Source organism: Melanotaenia boesemani, chromosome 12 (assembly GCF_017639745.1).
Source record: "Melanotaenia boesemani isolate fMelBoe1 chromosome 12, fMelBoe1.pri, whole genome shotgun sequence".
Taxonomy (NCBI): Eukaryota; Metazoa; Chordata; class Actinopteri; order Atheriniformes; family Melanotaeniidae; genus Melanotaenia; species Melanotaenia boesemani.
The window spans coordinates 33,206,836-33,231,194 of NC_055693.1; the positions used below are offsets into that span (position 1 = coordinate 33,206,836).

Here is a 24,359-nt window from a genome sequence, read left to right on the forward strand (position 1 = left end):
AGACATCTCGGTCCAGAAGAGGGCAGTCCTAGGAACAGCAAAGATACTGCACAGAACCCTTAAGCTCCCAGGCCTCTGGTAGAGGACCCGAGCTTGGATGGATGAGACGGCCCATGGAGGGCAAGGGGACTATATATATATGTATATATATGTATATATATATATATATATATATATATATATATATATTAGGGAGGGGGAAGGTGCATGTTCTCCCCGGGTACTCCGGCTTCCAACCACCGTCCAAAGACATGCATGTTAGGTTAATTGATGACTCTAAATTCTCCCTCGCTACCAGCGACCCTTAATGGTCTAAACGGTTCAGAGAATGAATGAATATATATATATATATATATAAATGTGTGTATATATAAATATATATGTGTGTGTGTGTGTGTGTGTGTGTGTGACGGGAGAATTTTATAGTAAGAAGAAGAAACAAAAAATTAATCAGTTTATCTTCATCAGATGTGATTTAGACCCACAGAAGTCAGATAACATTTGTTAACATCTTTATTTTCACTTTATTCAACACGACTGGTATTTGTTACTCAGCTGCGCCGGTTTGTCTTTTAGCAACATAAGCTGTGCATGGATTTTGATTAGATTTTCAGGAAATCTCACAAATGGAATAAAGGAACAAGTGATTACATTTTGGGGGTGATCTAGATCACCGCCCGAATCCAGGAATTTCAAGGGATTCTTTTTTATGGGAAAATAAGGATAATTTCACCATCAGAGCTTCTACCTCAAATTAGTGCCCACAATCAATGGCCAAAGAAATGACAATGGCTTGGTGGAGGTTTGCCTCCCTGAGTGCTTCTAGTCAGCAGTAAATTGGAGGTAATTCATTATATGCAACTCTGTATGATACCGTTGGGAGGTGAGTAGCCAGTAGCCTAATAGTTAAAAAGACCCAGTACAATTCGAAAGTAAAAAAAGAGTTTTTATTTGATTGATCAACAATTAAAATAATACAAAATTATTCTAATTTCAGTGAGAGGCAAAGGAGAGAAAGAGAAAGTATATCTATTTTCCAATCATATAATGTCTCAAAGTTTATCGTGTTCAGCTTCTTTTTTCCCTTTTGTTTCTGCCTGTTTGATGATGAACAATAAATCATGTATGAATAATAAGAACATCATTGATGATCTTTGCTTCAGAATCTCCTGCTGTGTTGAAACCAGTTCTCAGGAAAACATTTTCTGGTCTCCTTATTGAGCTGATCAGCAATAATCCACCTTTCATCAGAGTTTCAGTGCAGCCTATAAACAGCGTGTTCTAGAGTTAAAAATGGTTTAGAATGATAATGAAGATGAAGGATTAATAATTAATGTTATAATCAATGGTATAATGTGACTGCTCTCCAGGTCCTGCTTATCTCTGTGTTCCTAGCACAGAAGCATTATTTTAGCTATAAAACAAAACAAACAAAAAACCGTCCACACCAACTTCCTGCTGCTTGCTGGACGAGAAATCATCATGTTGGTAGGAAATAAAAATATGTTTGCTTCATTCTACCTACCTACCTACCTACCTACCTACCTATACCGGGGCTTTTTTTTGTTCTTAAAAAGAAGAGAGAGAGAGAGCGAGAGAGAGAGAGAGAGAGAGAGAGAGAGAGAGAGAGAGAGAGAGAGAACTGTTTCTATCTTTCTTCCGTCTTGTCACTTCATCAGACCATCAGTAAACATCCAGTCTGCGACCGGACCGGACCCCTGGTCTAGCCAGGTTCAATCAGCGAGATGATCGACAAAACAAACAAGCAGAATACACACGCGCGCGCACAGAGAAAGTCCTGATCAAATTAAGAAGCGCAAGTGTCAGAAGTTCACACACACTTCAGTAGTTAAAACTGTTGACAGAAGCGACTGCATGTGTGTGTTTGCGGGCGCTCATTAAATTAGCGTGTGTTTACCAGTGGGCTTGTTTTCAGGTGTGAAAGCTGCCAGACACATTTCAGACTTAGTGAATAAAAGAAAGAAATTTCAACTTTTCACACAGTAAAATCTTTAACTTCGATACGATTTTGATTTAAAGTGAATTTAATATTTTTAAAGGGTAAAAGTTTTAATTTTCCTTTATTCAGTTGAGTTATTTAGTGGATCTGATGGTCACTGTATTTTCTCTTTGTTCGTCCACTTGTGGGCGCTCGTGCTCTTCTAAAAATCCTGCAGTTCCTGCTATTTTTTTATGTTGATGCTAATGGCTCCTCGGCCTGATGGGAAGAAATAATTTTGTCTTGTCATTTTGGGACTTTTTAGATAAATATTTTTATATTGTTGTGTTTTCTTGTAGGCTAAAAAACAGGTGGAATTTCCATGAAGTCTGGTCCGTTTAACTGGAAACGAAGAGCTACCGGGACGGCTCTAACGGTCCATCATTTGTTGGTTTAAATAATTAGCTAATAAATAAATTTACTAATAAACTCCGAGGACATTTTGTGTTGTAAACAGACTTAAAAGTGATTTAAAGTGGTGGAGCCGCCTGTTGAAATAAGATTCAACTCTCATCCAGTCACCAGGGCTCCTTGCTTGATTGACAGCAGAGCTTGTGCTGACTTCCCGCTGGGCGACCAATCAGCGGCGACGGTGGGCGGGTCCTGGACCCAACCAGCTCGACCAAATATTCCCAGTCTCTGTCCCTTCAGTTACTTTCCATTCAGGTTTCGGAGCGGGTGCTGAGGCGAGCAGCTCCCGGTTTTTGGTGTTTTTCTGCGGGGTTCGGAGCTGCGGGACTGGGCCGCAGTAGTCGGGCTCTTTTTGGAGCGGAACCAGTAGTATGAGAACTTCCATCCCAGCTCCTTTGGTTTCTTTCATTCACGCATTTTCCCATTTTCTTCATTTTGACCATCCGACCTCATTGTTTGCACATTTTTCTGCTGCTGTCACCCTCACCACCACCTCCACCTCCACCCGCTAAACGGAAAAAATCACCATTCCACCAGCAGGCATCTCCGTCTGTCTTGCGCTGGATTTGGGCTCGCGCTGTTTGACAGAGACGCAGAGGGATTTATTTTGTGGTCTGTTTCCGCGTGCCAGCAGGTCCAGCAACGGAGACCACCAGGGATGGATTTCAGTGGGTTGCGGTCTCACTCCCTGAACAGAGGAGAATATTAAGGCACTGAGTGAACTGCTGCGCGCGCCTTTGGTTTCTGGAACAAGTCTTTCATCTGGAGATGCTCTGATCGGGGCTCGCATGTTCCCTCTGGGTCAGGATTTAAGGTGAAGGACCCTGAACCCCTCTGTCGGAGCTCTGGTCTTCTCTTCCCTTTCCCTCCTCCTTTCTTTTCTCTCTCTCTTTTTTTTTTTTTTTTTTTTTTTGAGACGGATCGTGCGCCGCGCGCTCGCCATGGGGGACTCGATGTGGAGATATTATTTTGGAGTTTTGTTTATCGCCTTCAGAGTGGACTTATGCCGCGCGCTCATCCTGGAGTCCATATACTGGAACACCACGAACACCAGGTGAGTTCAGCATAAACTGTGCATGTTGTGGCCCCAGCAGCGTCGCGCGCTCTCCTCTGTGGACACAATTTCACACATAAAATGATCTCCTTTAATCTGTACCTTAGTTTAGAGCTACAATCAATAGCAAAGAGATTTACATCATGAAGATTTTCATTTAGTTATTTTATTATTTTTACGTTTGAATATTCGGCGGGTTTTCTCACAATGAATTTGGCTTTTTTTTATCAAACACTGTGACCTATAATAAATAAATATATACATAAATACGTTGGTAAATAAGTCCAGACCAGCCCCGGTCCGTCCTGCATCAGACCAGGTCCACATCAGGCTAAAATGCAGGTGAACTTCTGAGGACACATTTACTCGCCGTTGGAAATCATATCGGCGCGGCGCGCGCTGCGGGGCCGCACGACTGTGCGTGGCAGCACAAACCCGCCTCAGATGAAGCTAGCTGTTCACGGAAATCTATCTGATAAAAGTTGTTGGCGGTGTTTGTTTGCAAATATTTATTCAGGCTGTTAAGAGATCCGGATCTGATCCGAAGGCCCGGTTCAGTTTGTGGAGAATTAAGGAAAAACAGCGTCACAACTTTTTCCTCTCTAATACTGAAGACTATTAATAAAATAAATAAATAGAAACGTGTTGTTGTTGTGCTGGAGCCGATGAGAAGAATCCTGAGGAAATGGCCCACGGCCCGTGGCTCCTCTCTGCTGTGATCTGAGCTGAAATGTTTCTGGAACAATTATCCGGATTTCAGAGCTTCCAATTCCTCTCAGATAAAACTTAAACCAGCAGCTCTATGGTTTCCAGAAGCTTCAGTCTTCAGATCTGCAGGAGATCAATGGACCGAGCAGGTCCCAGACCTTATAAATTCTTCGCATGAACTGCTTTTTTTTTATTACCATCAGTGTTGGCTCGTGCAGACTGGAGCCGTCATGTTCCCGCTGACCAAGAGAACCGGTGCTGCTCAGGAACTGCAGTCCTACGCGGTGCCCCCTTCTCGGAATCCACCGAGCTGCTCCTGTGTTTGTGTCCGTTTCTCAGTGACTCGGGTTTGAGGTCGTGCAGCCAGAGTCCTCCTCTCCGCGAGGGACACGGACACAGCAGACACGTTACGGTGGTTGTTGTTGAACACACAGCTTCGTGCATCTGCTGCAGAGGTTAACCGCTCAGCGGCACACACCCGATCCAGACCCGGTCCCTGACAACCAGCACGGTTCGGGTTTCTCTGGGTGTTCAGCGTGTCCGCGGGAGCTCGCGGCCCCTTCACGCGGCAGCCTCGCCATTACAGCCGTGGTTGCTGTGGCCCTTGGAGGCCTCAGCTTGAGGATTCAGACGGTGTCGCACCAAATTATCCCTCCGTCCCCCTCCAACCTTTTTATTTTAACTCCATCTAAACAAATGTTGAAGTTCTACAATGTCAAAGTTTCTATTGAGTTTTTTATGCAACGCTATTCTGCTGTGAGGCTGTGAAGCATGAGAGCGCGAGGCGTTTCCTTTATTTTTTATTTACTGAACGTGCAATGCACACACACACACACACAATTTATATATATATATATATATGTATATATATATATATATATATACATATATATATATAATTCAATATATATATGATATAATTATTTATATATATAATATATAATTAAATATATATATATATATATATATGTATGTATATTTTTTAACTTTGTACACATGTATATTTATACATGTACTTACATATTCAGAGTTTTCTCAGGAAATTTGCTTTTCAAAAGTAATTTCTTCTCATCATTGAAATGTGAAATTCTTGAACTAGGCGGCGTGTCCACCCTCGGAGGCCTCAGGCTGCCACAAAAACCCAGCAGGCTTTTCGGGGGAATAATGTGTGCGTACATTTTTGTTCTGCCTCTGTAAAGAGTTTAGAGAAAAGAAAACAGGCCAGAGAGTCACATCAGGGTCTGTTTTCTGATTCTAATGGAGAAAGAGTAGTTCAGTTACTGCACAGCACCCAGAAACATCAGCTTCAGCTGGATATGAAGATGAGTTGATGAAGAGTTGCTGTAGCTGAATGTTTTCCTCCGAGTCTGACCGGTAACTTTCTCCGCCAGCTCTCAGTCTTCGTGTGGACTTTCTAACAGAACTGAAACGTGACCATTCAGCAGGTTTCCGTCCATCAGAGCCACTTCTCCGTCTTCGTTCAGCTCTGGGACTGTTCACTGGTAGAAATGTGGACGCTCTGCCATTGTGCTTTAATTTGTGAGTGTGTGTGTGTGTGTGCATCTCTCTGTGGAAAAAGAAAAAAATCTCTGCGTGGGACCCACAGGGGTGTCAATTAAACTTTATTGTTGTTTGTGCTTTACTACTTTACAGCTACATCCATGAGCCTTCTTAAAAAAAGAGAATGACCTCAGTCCCCCCCTCCCCTCCCTCACCCTGCCCCCCACCACACCTCCTCTGTCTGCTAATCCATTTTGTAGTTGGGAGGAAGAAACAAAGCAGAGCCGTGCTTTACATGCTTTATGTAAAAGGAACGCTGCTTCTCTTCCACTGCAGTTCATTAAGAGATTACCGAGAAGCCCCAAAGGCCCATTGTGACCGGGCAGTGGCGGGGGCACCTCTCTGGGCCCTTTGTGAATGTGGAAGGATGGACCTAAAAAGGGAATAAGGAGACACAGAGATATAGGAGTCCGTCATGAATGTCTTAACAAAATCTTTTCTTTTATTTTTTACTTTAAACTTTTTCTTATGAGCAAGCGCCCACCGTGGTTCGCCTGTTGGCGCCTGGAACTCGAACCCGGGTTCTCTAGACCCAAGCTCACCTCTGAAACCGATAAAATAAGGGTTTTAATTCTCCATCTTTTTCATTGTTTTGTTAGTTTTTTTTGCCCTGGTTGACGTACACTGGCAGAGAGTTGAAATGATGATGTCAAGGTGAAATGTAAAGTCTGATTCTGGGACAGTGGTGGGGGTTCAGGTTAGAGTGGTGGTGGTGGTTTGGTTCTGGGACACTGGTGAGGGTTCAGGTTAGAGTGGTGGTGGGGGTTTGGTTCTGGGACAGTGGTGGGGGTTTGGTTCTGGGACAGACAGTCAGTGCTGATGGTTCAGATGGACTGTCATGGCGGAGGGATTACGTCTCTGAGCTGCTCTACGGATACACTGAGGAAGTCTTTCCTTCCCAGGACCATCAGACTGTTTAACAGTGGATCTGGGGAGGTGTGGAGGGAGGGGGGCATCACAGGTGGTGCTTGGACAGGATATAAGACCTGCTTGACACTTTATCTTGACACATACCACTTGCTGTTGTCCCTTTCAGTCCATCTTGTATGTGGTCACTGTGTCATTTATTTATGCACAGTACCAGTAAAACATTTTCCCTTTAGATTCATCAGCAAAGTGTGTCCAAACTTTTGACTGGGCTGTATATACTTATTTTTACCCCATTCTTTTTTTCTTTTTACCTAATGTCACTATATTTCACTTTGTTTTAATTTTTGGTTTTATGTTGGTTTTCTGTTTATGTTTTTTAATGTTAATTAAAATTGTGCTCCAGAGCACAAGTTGCATCAGTAATAAAACATATATTAGTTATATATTAGTTACACTGGACTATAAGTCGCATTTATTTAGAAATTTATTTCACAAAATCCAAGACCGAGAACAAACATTTGATCTGGAAAGACAAGTTATTCAACTAGACAATGTCACATGGAACAACCGGCTGCGTATGTGCGTCTTTTCTCCCAGAATTCATTTCACACAAGATGACTGCAAACGAGCAACAAAGCTCAGAAGAGTACGTTTTTTATTTACCGCACTTCAGTAGAACTGTGACAGAACCAAATACATGAAAATGGGTAACACCAGGGTTTCCTCCGGGATTTTTTTAACTGAGGGAGAACTCGTCTCCTTATTACACTTAATGAACAGCTGATTGAGGGGCCGAGAAAATCTGTATAAATCACATTTGGCATCAAGAGGTTTCATGTTAAATAAGGTGAATGTAGGAAGCTTTACTCCGCTTTGTCACCTCTTCACTCCAGCGAGCCGCAGCAGAACCGGACAGGAAGCTGAGCCTCCAGTGTTTGTTTTTCAAAATGACAGTGTTTGCAGAGCAGTGTCACATTTCCTGAGTACAATTTCACCCTTATTCTGGTCTGTAAATGTGCACAAATATAGACTTCATGTTCATATGGATCCATTCATACAATGAAATTTACATTTCTTTTTTTACTTGAACTTTTATTGTTTTAAGACAAATAGCTAAAATAACATACACACCTGTACTAAAAGGAAAAACGGGTGGGGGGCAGGTGAGAACAGTGCTACTCTAGATGCATCAATGGATGAGAAATCAAGCTTTACAAATAACTGGATAAAATCTGCAGGAATTGTTTAGCTTCACTGAAACAAACAATATAAAAAATAAATAAAAAAAAAATTGGGACAAGTTACACAGTCACAGATTACTGTCACAAAATTCAGAGGAAGGTGGGAATTTTCTGAATAATAAGGTTTATAGATTTGCACAGCTTCTGTTCTTCATTATAAAGTTCAGTTAAATGAGATTCAGACCTTTTCCAAGCTAACAAAGCTACGGTTAATCTTTCAGTTGATCTGCATTTGTCATCGCTGTCCGTCTTTTCTAACAATCCATTTATTAAAAAAATGTTTGTGAACTTTGACAGAACTGGTTCAGGATTACAGTTCAGTAGACATAACGCTGAACAGACAACAATTTTGCCCAAGACTGGACAACATTTTTTCCAAAAAGCTTTCATTTTACAGCACGTCCGAACCGTGTGATAGAAGGTCCCTGTTCATGCAGTGCCAACAAATCTCTGAATCACTTATACCGGCCTTAAGCATGCGAAGTAGATTCTATGAATAAAATGAATTAATCATTCTGTTCTTCACTGATTTAGATGTTTTGTAAAGCGTTCTGCAGACATAATCCCTTTCTTCCTTTTAAAAGGATTTTAATAGATCAGTTTGTTGCTTTGAGCTGTATTTCGGTTAGTTACTGATATGTTTATCAGTTTATATCATTTTCATGCTGTTTTGGTTCAGTCTGCGTTTGACTTTGTCTCATTGTCTGAAGGTTTCGGTACAACAGCAGAATCTCCTGAGCATTTACTCAGGTGTGTGTATTTGTGATTGTCTTCGTTGTCATATTCGGTCTTACGCTTGTAAAGGATCTTTATTTTCTGGTGTGTGGATTTCTCATATCCTCCACATTTATAATTCCTTTGGATTTTCAGGTGTTATTGTTAAGTGGCTTATCCCTTAGTGGTTCACTAGAAGAATGTAAAGCATTTAGATTTATTTGGTTTTGAAAAAGGTTAGTTATGGAACAAGAAAATGTAATCAGTGGATTATTAAGCATACCAAACCACAAACCTGTAAAGAGAGTTTATCTTCAGACATATCTAAAACCTCCTGTTCCATACTTTCCCATCTTGTATCTCTTGATGGGAAACCGTAAGCTCATTAAAAGATACCTTGCGTTAAATATTTGTACACGTTAGGGAGACCAAGTCCCCCTTTTTTCCGTCTACATATGAATCCTTTCAGCTAACCATAGGTTTCTTGTTATTCCATACACATTTTCTGAATATAATATCTTTAATCAAAGCTCTTGTCAAACGGAAAAGGAAGAGCAGAAGAAAGAAAAAGCCTGGAATACAGTTAAATACAATTTGACATTACATAGATTCATAACAATAAATAAATAAATAATATTAAAATGAATGTATGTGTATTTTTATACAGAAGTAAACAAAAATACTCCATAAATTAATTAGTTAATAGAAACTGAAATTAAAAAGGTCAGGAGTGATTTTTAGCACACTCGTGTCAGCAGGTGTAAATCTGTACTTTTACTTCTTATTTAGTGTGTTACGATTCTGGTTCCGGTTCCTATCCTGGTTCTAGTTCTGGTTCCAGTCCCTATTCTGGTTCTGGTTCTGGTTCCGGTTCAGATTCTGATTCTGGTTCTGGTTCTGGTTCCAGTCCCTATTCTGGTTCTGGTTCTGGTTCCGGGTTTCTATTCTGGTTCTGGTTCTGGTTCTGGTTCCGGTTCCTATTCTGGTTCCTATTCTGGTTCTAATGGTTTTCCGGAGTAAAACAGTCATGTTGATCATTTCTTGTTTCAGCAGATCCAGATGGTGACAACTGAATTGAGGTTTCCTACGTCACCATGGCAACAGCTGTCTGTTTTGTAGCCTCTGCATAAGACTGAAAGTTTCAGTTTTTTTCAGTTTGTCTTGTACAGCTTAATTTACGTTGTTGCTGTCAGGAGATCTGCTTCATTATTTACTGACTAAATCCAGTAAAACAGCCAGGAAAAGCAGCAACTGCTTCGTGTAGATCCAAGCTTGAGAAAGGAAAAATATAATCCGGATATCTGAGTTATCAGAGACGGACCTCCAACGTGGCGATCAATCTGTCCACAAACCATATGCCACAGAACATATAAACATGTGGATGTCTTCACAAAACCTCATGCACACCCTAATCCCTGTGTTAACACACATTCATGCGTATGTGCACAAAGTTGGTGCATGCACACTCCTGCTAAAGAAGTTGTTGAACCCTGGAGGCTTTTCCAAGGACCTTGTTTCTCTCCATTTCCGTGCTTCAGTCAACCCCCATGCTGGCAGATGGCGCTGTACAGCTCAGACACACAGTTTGACTCTGCCTCTCCATGTGGCTGCCACTGGACACACTGTACTACTACTGAGTGTTTCCCTGGGGGGGTTTGGTTGGGTAGGGGGGTAAAAATATAGCTATGGCCTAGTTAGCTGCTGTCATGTGTGCACGTGTGTGTGCGTTTATTCTTTATGTGTTTTCACTGTTGGAGAAGCAGAGAGCAATGTCTTGTGTTAGAAGTTGTGCGGGAAGTTCAACATGATGACAAATATCAGTTTATCTGTATTTAAGAACAGGACATCTGGGTTGTGTATGTGGATATAAACTGGGCACATTTAGCCTTTATTAACCCTTAAAACTCTTTCAGATCTCTGGTATCCCCGGCACTATGTTTTACATCATCACCAGTTTCTCAGGAGCAGAAGTGTGTAACTCTGTGGGGTAAAAATTGTGATGGATAGCTACCCTTTAGGTGATCTACAGAAGTTTTCCAGACATTTCTATCCCATCCAGGAAGTTTATAATACCACCACAAACTGTAGTTGTTATTCAGAATCCATGATAACAGCATTATTTATCACATTTCATCATAAAAACATAAAACATAAAAACATCACCATCACTACTGTGTTGCTAAGAGACCTCTATTTGGACCTGGACATGATGGTGAAGCCACTTCCTGTCAGACTTTCCACCAATCAGAGAGCTTAGATTGACGGTAACGTCCAATCAGGAGCAGCCAAAGATCAACCAGTGAGCAGAAAGTTCTATGTGTGTGTGAAAAGAAGAAAAATAATGCTCCTCTATGGCTGGAATAAAGCCAAGAAGACGTTTCTGATGCACGGTGGCGCCACAAAGCAGCTGAGCTGGAGTTGGTTTAGTGAGGATAGCAGGTAAATAGTAGCAGGAATAACTGGAAATGAGGAAAAAGTGGAAACATGGAAATAGTTTCTGTTGTGTGTTTGTTTCAATAACAATATTTTTTCTCCTGAAAGCCAAGACTTGAGAGAACGATGAGATGAGAAAAGGTTTGGTCACTGTTGATCTGTGTGTTATTTCTACAAAGTTCTGTTAGTAATAAATTCTGCTTTCTTCTTCTGGTCGGCCTTTATGCTGCTATATCTATTCATACATCAATTTTAGCTTTACTAGGTTAACTGTCTGATCTCTCTATTGCTACGTAATTTCATTTTCAGATAAGGAGGTCACTTTGCTCCACACAGACAGACACATTCTGCCGTCATTTCATCATCTAAAATTAATGTACACAGTCAGTAATTACCACATAAATAATGAATCTCTGTATTTTGCAGCATGGAGAGGAAAACGGTCTGATCCAGGCTGCTTAATGAATGACTCGTCATCAGATGTGATGATGTCTTCTTCTTCTCTGTTTCTGCATCTCCTTCCAGGTTCGTGCCAGGCCAGGGCGTGGTGTTGTACCCCCAGATCGGGGATAAGTTGGACATTGTGTGTCCTCGTGTGGATGGTGGTGTGGGCGACGGAGTGGAGTATTACAAAGTGTACATGGTCCCCAAGGAGCAGCTGGAGAGCTGCACCATCACCAAGGCTGACACGCCGCTGCTCAACTGTGTGAAGCCAGACCAGGACGTCAAGTTCACGCTGAAGTTTCAGGAGTTCAGTCCAAACCTATGGGGACTGGAGTTCTTCAAGGGGAAGGATTACTATATCATCTGTAAGTACAAATAAAAACCAGATTATCAGTGTACTGCTCTCTAGCTCAGACAGGAAGTTACGCTGAGCCTCCGTAATTTCTGGTGGATCAGCTGATAGTCCACGGTGCAGGTGTAACTGAGTGCTAATGCCTTCCTTGGAGGAAGCTTTGATGGAGCTTTATGACGGCCCCCCAGTTTGAAACATGGGAGGTGGACTGAACCATCTGTGTGGTGCTGAAAGGACCATCTGTGAAACTCTGCCTCGACCATCTGTGAACCGTCACAGTGGGAAGCCATGTTTCTGACGGGGTAGAAGAAGGAGAAGACAGAGTCAGACGCAGGACTGGTGCTTCTGCTCCAACCGATTTTAACCAACTCCTGCATAGACGATTCAACAAGCTACTGTTTCAGTTCGCAAATCCAAATAAGCTGGTTTGGTTTATTTCTGATCAACACCAGCAGTAGAAGCTGAACAGACCATTACATGGTGCACGCGTGTGGATGACCTGGTGGAGGATGAGAGTGTAGGAAGCAGGTTCAGGTTAATAAAGAACTTGGCTGATGTGGCAAGTATGTGCACATCTCTGGGTGTGTGTGGTCCGCAGATATGAGTGGGTTGATGTTGCAGGAGGACAGAGGTGGAGAGGTGGACTGGTAACACACACACCCCCGCATACACCTGTACACATCTGGCTCTGGATTTAGTTTCTGACTGCCTTCTGATTAAAAAAAAAAAAAAAAAAAACTTAATCCATCTGGTGAGAAAATGAGCAGGAGCAAAAGACCAGGAGATTGGGGGGCATCGTTGATTTGGATCTCAGTCAGGAAGACCTGGAAAATTTTCATATTTTACAGATTACCCTTCACAGACATCATCCCGCCACCCTTCTTCCCCCACTTACTGCTGCCATCTCACTGCTGTGTAGCCTGAAGAGAGGAAACTGCATATGTCACTTTGAGCTAATAATTGGGTTTTTCTGGGTCAGCTTTGGTCCCAGTTCTGCAGCCCTAATTGGCTCAACTGGTGGACTTTATACCAGTAAACAACATAAGTGAAGCACAAAGACAGAAAGAAAACAAAAACAACAAATAAATAATAAAGCACAGGTGAGCAGGTACAGGTGTTTTTTGCTCTGCAGTGTTTGAGTGTGTCTCAGGGCTGGATTAAGCATCTCCACTGTTACTGTCCACGCTGACGTGTTACTGTCCACGGTGACGTGTTAATGTCCAAGCAGACGTCTTAATGTCCAAGCAGACGTGTTACTGTCCACGCTGACGTGTTACTGTCCACGGTGACGTGTTACTGTCCACGCTGACGTGTTACTGTCCACGGTGACGTGTTAATGTCCAAGCAGACGTCTTAATGTCCAAGCAGACGTGTTACTGTCCACGCTGACGTGTTACTGTCCACGGTGACGTGTTACTGTCCACGCTGACGTGTTACTGTCCACGGTGACGTGTTAATGTCCAAGCAGACGTCTTAATGTCCAAGCAGACGTGTTACTGTCCACGGTGACGTGTTAATGTCCACGGTGACGTGTTACTGTTCACGGTGACGTGTTACTGTGCACGGTGACGTGTTACTGTGCACGGTGACGTGTTTCTGTGCACAGTGACGTGTTAATGTCCACACTGATGTGTTACTGTCCACGCTGACGTGTTACTGTCCACGGTGACGTGTTAATGTCCAAGCAGACGTCTTAATGTCCATGCAGACGTTTTACTGTCCATGCTGACGTGTTACTGTCCACGGTGACGTGTTAATGTCCACACTGGCGTGTTAATGTCTAGGCTGACGTGTTACTGTCCTTGGTGACCTGTTACTGTCCATGCAGACGTGCTAATGTCCACGCTGACGTGTTACTGTCAAAGCACACGTCTTAATGTCCTCGCTAACGTGTTACTGTCCAGGCTGACGTGTTACTGTTCACGGTGACGTGTTACTGTCCACGGTGACGTGTTAATGTCCACACTGACGTGTTAATGTCCAGGCTGACGTGTTACTGTCCTCGGTGATGTGCTACTGTCCAGGCTGACGTGTTAATGTCCAGGCTGACGTGTTAATGTCCAGGTTGACGTGTTACTGTCCACTCTGAAGTGTTAATGTCCACACGTGTGTGTTAATGTCCAGGCTGACGTGTTACGTGTTACTGTCCATGCAGACGTGTTGCTGTCCATGCAGACGTGTTACTGTCCATGCAGACTTGTTACTGTCCATGCAGACGTGTTACTGTCCATGCAGACGTGTAGCTGTCCATGCAGACGTGTTACTGTCGATGCAGACTTGTTACTGTCCATGCAGACGTGTTGCTGTCCATGCAGACGTGTTGCTGTCCATGCAGACGTGTTACTGTCCATGCAGACGTGTTGCTGTCCATGCAGACGTGTTACTGTTGGTGCAGCTGTGGGCTTGTTGCCTGTTTCTACCGTGTCGTGCACGGTGCTGCTGTAGCTGAAATGAGTTGATGTGATTGGTCACGACAGTGTGGCCTGCAGCTGAGAATCCAGCCAGTGTGATGATTACGTGAGTTGAAGATCCTGGGAGAGAGATGAATAAGGAGGGAAAGGGAGCAGAAGAGTGACGAAAGAGAGCTAACGAGGGAGACTGTGCAGGGAGAAAGGGTGGCATGGGGTGAGAGGATTTGGGAATAAAGAAAGGGAGCTAACTAGGAAGGAAGTGTGCAGAAAAATTAGTGGGGGCAGATAGAAGAAGAGAACCGGTGAGGGGAGAAGGATGAGAGAAATTTTATCATATGTCTGCTGAGCCTTATCCAGGACGAAATTGAAAACTCATCCTATTATTTGCTGTGGAATTTAAAAGGTTCTTTTAGTGTTTTGTCTGATCAGTTATCAGTTTATTTCTTCCAGAAGATGGTTACGTTCCTGCCGTGTTGTCAGACTGATTGCTTGGGTCCGTCGGTTTTAGTGTGTCTGAGAAGCTAAAAGCAGGTAGATCGCTGTTAAACTGCTGCTCTTCACTCAGAAAACAGAGTTAAATGGTTTGTTTTTTACACACTGGTGGTGACCAGGCAGCTTTGGTATTGGTAGTGACCCAGCTTTGTTCTGGCCCTGTTTCAAAAGGTCACAGGGGTCCCAAAAAGGGGCTGAAGGCGCCGCCTGCCATGGCTGATTAGGGCACACGGTTGTGATGGGTATTAACCAGGCTGCAACCCCTGCACTGTGATGATGTCCTCATGCTCCACAGCAACCAGACGGATGGCAATTATCCTCAGTGTTTAGATCATGGCTAGCTTTGTCTCTCTTCTTCCTGAATACATCCTCTTTCTGTCTTTTCCCTCTCTCTCTTTAGGCTGTTCTTGCTTTGCCTTTGCTCTGTTCCAGTATTTATGAGTGGCCCAGCATTGTCTTTAGGCAGTGCATTATCTTTTAATTATACCAGGAAAATGTGGCAGAAGCAGCTTTGAGAGTTTTTCAGGCTCCACATTCTGAGCTGATCACAGTTGAGCTTTTAAATAAAAACCAACACAGAAAAAAATCTGGAAGAAAATCCTCAAGTCTGTAAACTAAAGATTCATCTAGTGATCATGAAGTGGGAATGGAGACATGACAATGAAAAGAGGCTTTCTGGTCAAGAGTCGCAAGTTTGTGGTCGGTGTCGCAGCTGATCATCTTCTGCTCCGTTTATTTTATAAACAGAAGAAAATTTGATGAACGAAAACAGACTGAGGTGTGTGTGTGTGTGTGTGTGTGTTGGGGGGGATCTTATTTGTTGCTAAAAGCAGTAAGAAAGTAGAAAACAGACTCTGTCCTCTGAGTTTATCTGCTCTTTTCTTCTTTGTAACTAAATCCATTTGTGAAGGTCTTGTAAGAACCACGTCAACCCCCCTCCTCCTGTAAACTATGTTCCCGCCTCCCACCCCCAGCCGTTTGGATTAACTGGTTAACTGTAGCCAGCTAGTCTGTCACCAGTTCAGCTTGGCCTGCTCTGACTGGGCTGAGGAGGGCCAAACATTCAGCCTGAGCTGATTCAACAATCACATTCTGTTTAAATCCCAGTCAGGCCTTCGTGGACTGCAGCCTGGTACACACGGTGTGTTTTACTCTGTCTTTAAAAGGGGGGAGGAAAAGGAGTTTAAAGTTTAAAAAAAGGTTTGATTGTCCTCCAGAACTGACTTCTGTTGTGGGAGAAATGTTGCAGCCTGTTAAGAAATGATTTGTGTTTGATGGTCGGAGGAAACAAAGCTTTTGTTTTCTGATGTTAAACGGTGGCAGAGAGGAGATCAGGTAAAATGTTTGACAGATAAAGACATATTCTGAGGTTAGAAGAATAAATTAATTCCTTGAACTACAACCAAATAAACCTCAGCAAGATATTTTAACCTTTAAAACTTGATATAAAAACTATATTTTTAAACATAAAACTGCATGTAGAAGCTGAACCTTTTTAATCCCCGTCAACATCCAGACTATTTTTTTTCAGGACGGTAAAATTAATGCATCAACAGATATAGCACCATATAAGCCAACCACTTTTATTTACCTTCTATGTTCACAAAGCAACTCCCAACTCAGCTGGTTTTGGTGCCACTGTGCATCTAATACGTCTTCTTGGCTTTACTGCAGCCATTATTTTTGTTGTATTTAGCTCACCTTTTGAACTTTGGCTGCTCCTGGTTGGACATTAGGTCTGAGTTTAAGTTATCTGATTCATGGAAAGTCTGACAGGAAGTGGCTTCATCATCATGTCCAGGTCTAAATAGAGGTCTCTTAGCAACATAGTAGGGATAGTGATGTTTTTATGATGAAATGTGATAAATAATGGTGTTATCATGGATCATTGTGGATTTACCAGATTCTCTGAATAAAACTACATTTAGAGGCTGGATTGTAAACCTCCTGGACGGGATAGAAATGCCTGGAAAACGTCTGTAGATCAGCTAAAGGGTAACTATCCATCACATTTACCCCACAGAGCTACACACCACCACTCCTAAAAAACAGTTGATGACATAAGAGCTCAGGGGTGCCGGAGATCTAGCATAGTTTTTAGGGTTAAATAGACCATTCTTCTGATAACAGGATATTAAATTAGTGCAAGCACAGGTGTGCACACACATAAACACATAGGGGAACAGGAACACAAGCTTTTAAGCTGCTTTGTCTGTAATGTGCTTTTGGTCTTCACATAGTTCAGCTGGAGAAGGAGACGGGGGAGAATGAGGGGGAGATGGGGGAGGAGTGAGTCCTTGTTAACATGTGCTTTGTGTCCGCTCCCATCACTGTCTTATTGAAACAAGAGGATTCAGATCAAAATGATTGGTGTTTGGGAGGGAGGGAAAGGAAGAGGGAGAAAAGGAGCAACAGGGAGGAGGAGAAAGTGGAGTCCTACATGGAGCACATTTATTCTGCTTCAGTCTGGATGCTACTGAAACTCCTGTTTTTAGATTCTTCTGCATCTGAAGGAAGGCGAGTTTGGGTGCATGGCAGGGAATAAGGTGAAGGCCAGAAGAGGTGGGAACTGGATGATGATGGTGGAACGAGGAGATAAAGAAGCAGAGGGTGGGGGTGGATGGATGGATGGACGGGGGTTGATATGAATGCGGGCGCCTGAGCGCTGGCAGGAGGCCAAGCCGCTAAGCCCTGGCAGCTTGTTAGCCTCTGTGTTACTGACCTGATAGACCACAAGTCCTACTGCCCCCACCCAGAACCCTCCCATCCCCCCTGCAGGCCTGCTCCTTGTCCCGTCATTCAGGTTAAATGCACTTGTGTCCGGTCACCACTAGAGGTAGCTTGGATGAAAAAATTACAAAGGTGGAGCAGCAATTTCATTATGTCCGCTCTGTTTGGGAGTGGCTGGGGGCTTCGGGTTAGTCCTAACCCTAACCACTGCAGGGTTGTGTTTACTGCCTGTCTTCTTTAAGCCTGTCTTTGTTAAGCCTGTTTTCTTTCAGCTCTTCTTCGTTAAGCATGTACAAAGCAGCTAGTTTAGTTCAGATTTAACTTGTTTAGGATGTTAAACTCCTATAATATGCTTTTAATAACGGGCCGGTACTCCCTGGGGTGTTGTTAGTGCTCAGATGTAATAAACCTCTGCACGTCCTGTGACTTCCCAGGATGGTTGCTGTCATGGCCATCCTCCTCTCTTAGTTCGCTCATCACTTCCCTTAACTGCCTCCTTCATGAGGCCCATCAGCACAGTTAAAGGTATTACATTTACAATTACTCATGCTAATTGACTTGAGGGATGTGAAATATTTCACCAGAGAGGAACATTTGAGGTGATGAACAGGAAAATTGGCCTTTTATTAAAGAGGGAATGAGTCATGTCCTTCCTTGTTTATTTGTTAACAGAGAACATGTTTCAGCTCGATCATATTTCCTGTGAAGTCTGATTCTGACCTGCTGCTTCTCTGTTTCGCTCTGCAGCTACATCTAATGGCACCATGGAGGGCATCGACAACCAGGAGGGAGGAGTCTGCAAGACCAAGTTTATGAAGATCACGATGAAAGTGGGACAAAGTGAGTACTGGATCACTGAGTTATGGTTGTGAGCAGACTGAACAGATAATAGAGAAAATCATGGCACGTGTTCCCAAATAAGATCATAGGATGCTTAGAAGCAAACATGTCCAGTGTTTCCATGGAACGGTAATCTACCCAAAGCCCTATGTACAGAAACTAGGGTTGTATACCAGTACTAAGGGTGGTGCCTGAAAATGAGCCTGTTTGTGTAAAATGCACATTACAAATGTTTTTACTACATAGGCTCTGATTCACTGCTTCTTGTAACCGACAGGTATTGATTGGATCTTTCTCTTGTTAATATTTGCCTTAAAGTCAAGCATGGTTATGCTGACCATAGCTGCTCCCCCACCCCATCCCCACCCTCACTGGGTCCAGATTTCATAGAAAAAACAAAAATAAATAGTTTAACCTGAAAGATGGTCATGATTTAAACACATAAAGCAAACCTTTACCTGTTTCCCTCTCTATCTGTGTTTTTTAGGTCCCTCAGACCCGATTTCACCCAAAGACAACCCCACCAGAGTACCCTACCCCCCCAAACACACCGATAAGGATAGCTACAACCCCAACGATTCGCTGCAGAAACCAGGTAAGATCACCTCTTCACAGCCTCCAGGGGCTGGGTGAATGGACAGGAAGATTTATAACAAGTATTTTGCATTTGGTCTCACAACGTTTCAGCCAGTTACAAGCACATCGGTTTTTTGTGTGTGTGTGTGTGTGTGTGAGGGAAAGAAAGGTCAGTGATTCATCAGCCAGTAATTGAATGTTGTCCATAAAATTGATCAGTATCTCTGGCTCTTCAAGGACTTCTAAGGAGTCTCCAGGCTGGTCTCAGTCCAGTTTTAACCACCACTTAAGTGACATTTTAGGAAAACTATCCCGTCTCTGTCTGACATCTTTTTAAGCTTTCCCTGACACAGAAACACATTTGTTCCTGAAGCAAACTTAGTTTGTTTACCTCTCTGACTGCAGTTAAAATGTTTGTCATATTTAGAGAAAAAGAAAAAGAAAAAGAAAGAATATGACCTACACAAACCATTCTCCAGGTCTTGTCATGTATCCCTGTTCATCAAGAGTGTGACCTTGTTAACATTTTTTGTCCAGCGTTAACCCCCATTATCATCATCCCACCCTGCTGGTAGCTCTTCCCGCCTGTTTTTTCTCAGGATGGTTTTTTTGTCTCGTTCTTACATCCCAGCTGCTAACGAAGCACATGGACCTGTGAGTGCCATGAGTGGAGCATCTGAGTGTCAGCATAATCCTCTTGTAAACCAACAGAGGGTCCTTGCTTTGGGCAGCCATTTCATATCCAGCCCTCTTCCTACCACAGCGAAAGCTCTTTTAGGCCCTCAGGGAAAGCAGCGGCAGACAGGGAGTAATCCTTGCTGCTCAGAGAACACATTCGCATCCTGGGAAGAACAGAACACACCCACCCTGAAGTGTTGGATCAGAACCAGAGTGTCCATTGCTGGGAGTCAATGCACAGCTTGGCTTCCATAATTGATGTGTCACAATGATATCAAATATTTCTTTTTTTTTCTCCCCTCAGGGGCTGTTAGCCAGAAAATTAAGTTACTTTTTATGTCTTTCATAATGTAATTTATCTAAGTGCCATTTGCCTGCATCCCTTTAGCCCTTGTACCTCCCATCAGACAGTGCTCACCCCCGATTCAAGGTTGATTCACTGACTGAATGTTAAAATCCTCAGATTCAGTGGGACTGTTTCCTGCAGACGGGCTTCAGCTGCTGGTCTACTGATCTGTTATAAGCTTTTATTAAGTCATAACTAAAAGACAATGACAGACAGGGAATGCAACGAAAGACTGGAATTCTTTCCTTTGTACTACCTTAAATCATGTGTACTACTTTCCACCAGTGTACCAGGTGGGTCAGTACGGTACCAGGCGGTACCGGACAGGTGGGTTTGGGACAGGGACAGGGACAGGGACAGGTGGGGGAGGGGTCAGTAGGGTAGAGGTTGGTACAAGTTGGCACAGGATGGGTTTGTACAGCATAGGTTGGTACGAGTCAGTAAGGTACAGGTTGGTTCATGATGCGTCGTTATGGAATAGGTCGGTATGGGACAAGATGGTACGAGGCTGGTTTGTAAGGTACAAATTTGGTACAAGTTGGTATGGGACAGGCTGGTATGGGACAGGTCATTACAGTACGGGATGGTAGGGTACGGGTCAGTATGGGACGGTACGGGGTGGGACTGAACTGATTTTATCCACAAGGTGTGGCCTAATAAGCATTTTTTTTCTGTTTAACAATTTATGTTTTAGTATATTGTTTTATAAAAGATTTTGATGATGCCCATTTATTTACTTTGGGACCTGGTTTCTAAAGTTTTCAGGCTCCAAAACGCTGGTTCCATGTCAAAACATCCAGAAGATTAAAAAACAAATAAACAAAAAAAAAAAAAAACAACTTAAAATCAAATTCAACTTGTCTCTGTGTGGACTTCATTTTATCATTCACACAGGATCGGTACAGTCCAAACCTCATGGACCCCCTGTGCTCTTTGAGACCCCTTGCGGGGGTCAAGATAATCAGGTTGGGGACCACTGATGTAGCTGATGCATCTATCACTATCCATCTGGTAGCCTGACTGCTAGGGATGGCTGGCTGTGGAAACACAACAGAGATCAGGGTTTACCGAACCAAACCATCCTGTCCTGAGCTGGACACATTAGTAATGGGTCCAGCTCTACCAGTCTGATGGGCAGGTACAGGTCCAGTTGTTTCTGCTCTGACAGTCCATGTCTTACTGATAGGCAACTTCTTTGTTTTTCTCTTCCAGGTCTAGCTCCGCGAGAAAGCAGTGAAAATGGCGGAAATGGCGGGAAGTCCTCCAGCGTCATCGGCTCTGAAGTGGCCATCTTTGTCGGCATTGCCTCAGGCAGTGTCATCTTTATCATCATCATCATCATGCTGGTTCTGCTGCTGCTGAAGTATAGACGGCGGCATCGTAAGCACTCTCCACAGCATGCAACCACGTTGTCTCTGAGCACCCTGGCCACACCCAAACGGAGCGGCGGCGGCGGCAACAACAATGGCTCGGAGCCCAGTGACATCATCATCCCACTCAGGACTGCTGACAGCGTCTTCTGCCCTCATTACGAAAAGGTGAGCGGTGACTACGGACACCCGGTCTACATAGTCCAGGAGATGCCTCCTCAGAGCCCGGCCAACATCTACTACAAAGTCTGAGACGGAGCGCTGACATGCAGGAACTGGATCCATCCTCGAGCAGAGTGGAGTTTAGCTTGGGAACGTGTCCCCAGCAGCTTACTCGCTCGCTCTTTCTCTCTCTGTCTCGCTCTGTTGACACCTCCCCCCCACTCCCTTCTTTCCTCTGATGTTTAGTCACTATATTCTTGCCGCTCTCGAAGGTTTGCTGATACCTTGTAGTTGTGGTTCGGTTTCTGTCCACGCAGACTGGATGAGCAGAGGGCTAGAGAAAAGGCTGCAGCTGTCACCGCTGCTGCTCTCTGGGAAGTAGAGAGGACAGCCTCTTCTTTCCCCGCTGTTGCTCCCTGGTTTATTTTGTGCACTGCAGCCAGCGTTGTGTGACAAAGGGGGGACTTTTCCTTTGGGATGAACAGATTAATGAATTTGAAGGATTCAGACAGAGCAGAAAGCTTCTTGCTGGCTTCACCTTAAGAGAGACTACTGCTTGAAATTAAGAAGGAAGAGAGACACTAAAGGAACAATGAAGCCGGTGGAAGCTGGATCTGGGCAGTTCGTGACAACATGGCCGCCCTCTACCGACTGCTGAGTGAGACGGTGGATTTACCAGCTAAAGGCGGAAGAAGCAGAGAGATTGTTGCACTGATCGTCTCTGGGACTTTTCCTGAGGACTAACAAAGACCACCATCACCTTTCCACCCATATGTTCACCATCACACACACAAAGAGTCACCCTGGGCAACAGGAAGTGTTTGGGCTTCTAAGTGTTGATCAGATCATTTCTCTTCATCCTCAGATGCATCATCACTTCTCTCAGATGTTACTTTAAAGTTTTTAGAGAATCATTTCCTGTCCATACTTCATATTTCTATTCATATCTTCTGGTCTAGTTCAGGTTCAGATGGATTGTTTAATAACTCCAACGCTGTCTCCTCAGAAAGAGCAGGTATGTCCAGGTGGACTTAGGAGAGTGGGTGGTGTTCTTTCTCACAGTACATAGTGCAGCACTTTTACCCAACCCCCCTTTTACTTTTGTTGTGTGGTATCTCCATTCTTCTCAGCAGTCCACAGAGAGACAAAGTGATCTCTGAAGATGGGGAGAAGCCGTTTCCTGTCAGAGCGGTGAGGGCCTGCCTCTAGAGCCCAGATTAGGGGCCATGAGACACTCAGTTCGCCTTATCGCTGATTTTTTTCACATCAGGTGAAGAAGAAGCCCAGGATGAAGTTGTTGATAGCAGAGCTGGTTGAAACTGATCTAGGTACTGTAATGTTAACCCACAGGGGTCCAGGGATGAGTGATGATTAGGGTACCCTAAGGGCCAAAAATCAGCATGACCGGTGCTCTCCTATCCTGTTTCTTTTGTTGTTTTGTTTTGTTTTTTTTGTTTTTTTGTTTTTTTTAAAAGCACAGGGACGCCTCCTTTCGTTGTCACCGTTTCCTAGTCTCCATCAGCATTTCCTTCCTGTTTCTTTTTCTTTTTTTTTTTTTTTTACTTTTTACTAAATAGATGTAAATTTAAAAAGGACATTAAAAGATAAAAAGAAAAAAATAAGATAAGCAAAAATCTATTTATGATAGACACATAGAGCACAGGTGTTTTCAGACAGTATGGAGGAGGAGGATGACGAGGAGTAATGTTAATATATAATAGTAAAAGTGCACATTATGCAATCTATATACCTGATTATCTAATATCTCTGGACTGGTTTAGTCTGGTTGTTTTACAAGCTGTGTCAGATTAAAAGCCTGGGATGGAGGACGGGTCTGGACCCGAACTCTGGCTGCAGCAGAGCTTTCTGGTCCCGGGATGGAGGACGGGTCCAGACCAGAACTCTGGCTGCAGCAGAGCTTTCTGGTCCCGGGATGGGGGACGGGTTCGGACCCGAACTCTGGCTGCAGCAGAGCTTTGTGACCCAGTTTTCATAGGTGTATACCAGTTCAGACTGCCTGTGTGACCCCCCCCAGCAGAGCATCTCCCAAAGGAAAAGTCACATGAAAACACAGTTTTCTTAAAAATACCATCCATGTTTTATGTGCACGTGTGTTAGTGTGTGTGTGTGAGTGTGTGTGTGTGCACGTTTACGTGACTTCACCTTCACCATTGGCTTAGGACTTGTGACTTAGGCCTCACCCAAAGCATCTATCAGCCCATTGTTGACATTGTCATTGATTCATACAGAACATCAAATTTCACCGAAAAGCCAAGCCTTGTATGATCTGAGGTTTGTGCCTCTGAGAGGCTACAAAATCTGCAAATATGCAATTCTTATTTATTTTTTTAATCAATTATGAGAAGAAAAAAAAACCTATGGAAAGTGTTCTTAACCACTGAAAGATGTAACAACAAACCAACCACAAACCTAGCAAAGTATTTCACACCAGTCTGCTGATAGCTTTTATTCCTGCATTATTTCTGCTAATATCTGAACCTTTCTGTTTTGACTGTGCCGTAGTAAAGGGGTAAACTGTGAAAAAAAGCAAATGTAACACAGCTCAACAGGAAAATGAAAAAGACAATGTTATTTTAGTTGCTGTCTGACTGCGGCAGAATATGACAATCTGATTAGTTTCTTTGAATCTGGCGTCCTTTTCTTAGCTGCTGCTTGGTTAAAGCTCTCTCAACGCTGAGCCGGTTTGGACTGACCTGCTCTGAAATGTTGTAGCGATGCTGTGAGAGTCTTAGCACACAGGCTAGGAGAAGCACCTCAGGCTACTGTAAAATGCCTTGCTCGTATGGTCAGCCCTTGGTCACTTGACTCAGTAATTTTGCACCGTACTTCTGTAGGTAAGAAACTGTAAATACATTCATGTTTGTATTGTATATGGATCCTGGGTTGTTACAATAGCCTTATTCACCTTTGTAGGAAAGTAAATGGGAAAGAAAATAAAAAAACAAAA

At 43.4% G+C, this 24,359-nt stretch overlaps 1 protein-coding gene across 1 annotated transcript; it reads left to right on the top strand.

The window, feature by feature from the left end:
* The first annotated feature begins 2,668 nt into the window (after window positions 1–2,668).
* efnb2a (ephrin-B2a) lies at window positions 2,669–24,359 on the top strand. Its single transcript, XM_042000916.1, has 5 exons — window positions 2,669–3,464; window positions 11,516–11,799; window positions 18,167–18,259; window positions 18,747–18,854; window positions 21,072–24,359. The coding sequence occupies exons 1-5, from the start codon at window positions 3,352–3,354 to the stop codon at window positions 21,479–21,481; spliced, it is 1,008 nt and encodes a 335-aa protein (XP_041856850.1). The 5' UTR covers window positions 2,669–3,351; the 3' UTR covers window positions 21,482–24,359.